Source organism: Sprattus sprattus (genome assembly GCF_963457725.1).
Source record: "Sprattus sprattus genome assembly, chromosome: 14".
In the NCBI taxonomy this organism is placed as follows: domain Eukaryota; kingdom Metazoa; phylum Chordata; class Actinopteri; order Clupeiformes; family Clupeidae; genus Sprattus; species Sprattus sprattus.
Window position 1 is genome coordinate 24,111,912 of NC_137912.1, and position 5,000 is coordinate 24,116,911.

The 5,000-nt window shown below is 46.0% G+C and overlaps 1 protein-coding gene across 1 annotated transcript in view; it reads left to right on the plus strand.

The window, feature by feature from the left end:
- The window catches only part of pdzrn4 (PDZ domain containing ring finger 4), a gene marked incomplete at both ends in the record, with an annotated part of 67,941 nt that overhangs the window by 45,078 nt on the left and 17,863 nt on the right, over positions 1-5,000 (plus strand). Inside the window, one exon of the mRNA XM_080850999.1 lies at positions 4,140-4,242. Coding sequence (XP_080707125.1) covers positions 4,140-4,242 — 103 coding nt within the window. The remainder of the gene's footprint in view (positions 1-4,139; positions 4,243-5,000) is intronic.

Here is a 5,000-nt window from a genome sequence, read left to right on the forward strand (position 1 = left end):
GATTTCTTTCTCAATGTTCTTTTGTACTCTGTTCTCAGTCCCCATAGTGTCACTCTCTCACACACTCACACATACACACACACACACACACACACACACACACACACACACACACAATCACACACACACATACACACACACACACATACACACACACACACACACACACAGACACACACAAACACTCACGCACACACATACATGGGCATGACTGCAAGATATATATACTGTAACATTCTCAATGTGACCAGGACAATCTGATCAGATCATGATTAAACCTGTAACCAAAGTAATCGAGAGTAATCGAGAGTCTGCCAGTCAGTATTGGAAAATAAATTCTGACACAACAAACAGGACCTCAACAAGCAAGTTTCAACTGTTGCATGGCAACGTATTACTTGCTGACTTACAATGAAATTCAGATAAGTGAACGGACTACTTGCGGAATGATATGAAAAATGTGAATATGAAACACAAAGCCTGTAGCCAATGGCAGTGGTCATTGCATTTTGGCATCGGTCATTATAAAGAAATATATAATAATAATAATAATACATTTTATTTGTATTGCACTTTACATCATACAGATCTCAAAGTGCTACATATTCACATAAAAACAACAACAATGAACATAATTAGCAGAAAGCTTTTGAAAAAAGATAAGTTTTTAGGCCTTTTTTAAAAACGTCAGTAGAATGTGGGGCCCTGAGATGGTCAGGGAGGGCATTCCACAGCCTTGGGGCAGCAGAGGAGAAAGCCCGGTCACCCATGGTGCAGAGCTTAGTTCTGGTGGCTTGAAGGGTGTTTGCAGATGCAGAACGGAGGGAGCGTGAGGAGGTCTGGGGGGAGAGGAGTTCCCTGAGGTAGGGGGGAGCATGTCCGTATAGGCATTTGTGGGTGAGGAGGGAGACCTTGAACTCTATTCTGAGTGGGACTGAGAGCCAGTGAAGTGCTTTCAGGGTGGGGGTGATGTGGTCGTGTTTACGCACCCTCATCAGGATCCTGGCAGCGCTGTTCTGGATGTATTGCAGTCTCTGTATGCTCTTGCCAGGGATCCCAATGAGGAGTGCGTTACAGTAATCAAGCTTCTCTGCATCTGCCAGGGTGAGTGATGGACGGAGTTTGGCAATGTTCCTGAGGTGATGGAATGAAACCTTGCAGAGGTGTTTGATGTGGTCGTCATAAGTCAATTCAGCATCCATTTTTACACCCAGGTTGGTAATTGATTTGGAGAGAGAGATGTTTTGGCCAGAGAAGGTAATGCTAGTGATGGTGGAAGAGCGGAGCTGATGTGGTGTGCCGACTAGTATGGCTTCCGTTTTCGAACTGTTCAGCTGTAGGAAGTTTACCTTCATCCACGCCTCAATCTCCTCCAAGCAGGTGGTCAGAGTAGATGTTGGCAGAGGTGCAGCAGAAGTGGGTGTTGTCCTAATGTAGAGCTGTGTGTCATCAGCATAGCAATGGTAGGAAATCCCATGCTTGCTGATGACATTACCCAGGGGGAGCAGGTAGAGGGAGAAGAGGGTGGGGCCCAGCACAGAGCCTTGAGGGACGCCGCAGGTGACGTTGCGGGTGTAAGATTTGTTTTTGCCCAAGGCGACGTGCTCAGTTCAGTTGGTTAGAGAGAGAGCCTGAGAGCCCAATGGTGTATTGTAGGCGGTGGAGGAGGATGTTGTGATCCACTGTGTCGAAAGCAGCTGTTAGGTCCAGGAGGATGAGGAGAGATGGGGAGCCAGTGTCTGCTGCCATCAGGAGGTCATTGGTGACTCTGACCAAGGCTGTCTCTGTACTATGGCCAGTACGAAAACCTGACTGCAACTTCTCAAAATTATTAAGTTTGAGGTGATCTTGGAAATGTGCTGCAACAGTTTTTTCCAGAACCTTTGATAGGAAAGGAAGATTGGAGATGGGCCTGTAGTTGGAGAGGACTTCAGGATCCAGAGAGGGTTTTTTCAACAGTGGTCTGATGACAGCAGTTTTTAACGAGTTAGGGATATGGCCGGCCAGGAGGGAGAGGTTAATGATCCTGGTGATGAGTGGAGAGATGGCAGAGATGTTGGTTTTCAGCAGGGTTGAAGGGAAAGGGTCCAAGGCACAGGTGGACAGCTTAATTTTTCTGATGATAGCCTCCACCTCTTCCTGCGTGGCATTAGAGAAGAAGCAGAGGGGCGGGACAGACTTTAACAGTGGGTTGGCAGTTGTGAGAGGCATGGCAGAAGTGGTGGAGAGGTGTGAGCGGATGTTCTCAACTTTTTGTCTGAAGAAAGTCATGTGCAAGTTGCACCTCTCTTCAGTGACCTCGGAAAAGGATGGTGAAGGGGGTTTGAGTTGGTAATTTATAGTGGAGAAAAGTTGTTTGGAATTACCAGGGCTGTTGTTGATGATGGTAGAGTAGTACTTGGACCGTGCATCCCTCAGAGCAACTGCATATGCCCTCCTGTGTTCCCTGTAAGCTTGATTGTGAACAGTCAGTCCAGAGGCCTTGAGCCACCTTTCAAGGACACGCCCAGCCGTCTTCATCTTCCGCAGCTCGCAGGTGTACCAGGGTGCCGAGCGCAAAAATGAAACTGACCTAAATTTTAAAGGGGCATGATGATCCAGAAGACTGCTCATAGACTGGTTGTAGTGATCTACTGAGTCAGCAACACAGAGGAAGTCAGTAGAGCCCGAGTAGAGAAGTTGAAGGTCCAGGGCCAGGGCATCCGCGTTGATGTTTTTTAGGTTTCTGAAGTGGATCTGCCGCTTGGGTTTTGAGAGGGGGGAAGGAAAAGGCAGCTCCATTGACACAACCTTGTGATCGGAGACACCAAGATCATAAACCTGTACGTTTCTGAGGGGGGCAGAGCTAGAGATGACCAGGTCAAGTGTGTGTCCCCTGGAATGTGTGGGAGCATCAACATGTTGTTGTAGGTCAAGAGAGTCCAACAGTTGAAGAAAGTCAGCAGCTGAGTGGCATGAAGGGGTGTCAACATGAATATTTAAATCTCCCAGGATTATGATGTTGGCAGAGGTAGTACAGAGTGTTGTGAGGAGATCGGACATTTCTGGGATGAAAGCAGAGTTGGGTTTTGGAGGCCGGTAGATGAGGATAACAGTCATGGGAAAAGGGGGCTTACATTTAAAAGCAAGACACTCACAGGAGGATGTTGTAGGCAGTGGGATGGGGAACAACTCCAGGTCCTGTCGATGGATGACAGCAAGGCCACCACCACGGCCAGTGCTGCGAGCTGCCTCCAAGTAACTGTAACCTGGGGGACAGGCTTCATTTAGGGCAGAGTAAACCCCTGGCTGGTGCCAGGTTTCTGTCAAACACATAAAGTCATGTCCTTTTTCCCTGATATGTTCTTCAATGAGGGTGGATTTATTGTTGATGGATTGGATGTTCAACAGTTCGAATTTGATCAATGACTGTGGGATGAATCTCTGTACAGGACGTAAAACATTTAAATCAACTCCACGCAGACTAGAATCCACTCCACGAAATCCATTCAGCAGAGAGTGCGGGGATCTCGCAGTGTTTCCCACGTTGGACTGCAGAGATCTCACAATGTTAACTGTGTTGTTGTTGGCTGAGGCTACGGCGCTGTGATGGCACATCAGACGTGTGACAGGTGACCAGAGAGATGGGATGTTGGTCTCCGAGCAGCCCGGCTGATTGTGGAAGATGAGTTTTCTACCGGAGCCTCTGTGGATGTAGCGAGGGCGGCGAAGGAGTCCAAGTTCTTTGAGGATGGGGTTGTTTAGTCCAGGAGTGGGTGCGGGGTGAAGTCGGCAGAGTTGCGAGCTGGTATAGGTGAACACCATGGTGACCGATTTAGGGATGCTGCCTAGCCTTGCTAGCTACACCGTGGTGAGATGGAGGAAAGTTGGAAAGTTGTCCGTCCAGGCGAGTATGAAGGTTGGATCCCTGAGCCCTTTCCCTTAGAGCCTTTTTCCAGGTGGGACGGACAATGTTTTGTCTTTAAAAGACATATATCACCTTTGAATATTGAGATGGCCCATTCAAATCAATGGAGTATATATTCCAAAGAGCCGTATATTAATACAACTTCAAGATTTACAAAAATGAATGCAATATTTTGTTGGCTCATTGCATCTCTCTTCCCCCCCTCTATCTCTATCTCTTTCTCTCTCTGCAGCTGTCACTCCATCCACACCATGGAGCAGGAGTATTTTGAGTGTCCAGAGTATCTGTCCAATGGGCAAACAGAGGTGGAGAGGACAGAAGAATTTGAGTATGAGGTGAAGATTCTGAAACACCCACACTCTCACATATGTGGAATCTCTCTCTTTCTCTCTCTCTATCCCTCTCCTTTACACACTCACTCATACACACTCACATACCTAGACATTGACACACAAATGCACCCACAGGCATTTAAATTCCACCACTCACATGAACACAAAGTCACATACAAACAGGTACGTTGTAACACTGCATGAAAAGGTACAATAGGAAGCATTGCATCATTTCAAATAGCATACTATTGCAAGTGGTGTTATCGCCACAAGAGTGAGAGTGGCAGAGCGAAACACTGTATGCATTCAGACATGCACATGCTGTGTGTTGAATCCCTCTCTCTCTCTCTCTCTCTCTCTCTTTCTCTCTCAGTGGGGTTATTAAACAGAGTAGCAGAGTGTACGCATTCAGACATGCACATACAGCCGCGTAAAAAATTAAGAGACCACTTCAAAATGATCAGTTTCTCTGGTTTTACTATGTATTGGTATGTGTTAAAGTAAAATGTACATTTTAGTTGTATTCTATAACCTACTGGCAACATTCCTACCAAATTTCAAATACAAATATTGTCATTTAGATCATTTATTTGCAGAAAAATGACAATTGGTCAAAATAGCAAAAAAGATGCAGTGTCTTCAGATCTCGAATAATGCAAAGAAAACAAGCTCATATTCATTTTTAAACTACACAATACTAATGCTTTAACTTAGGAAGAGTTCAGAAATCAATATTTGGTGGAATAACCTTGATTTAAAAT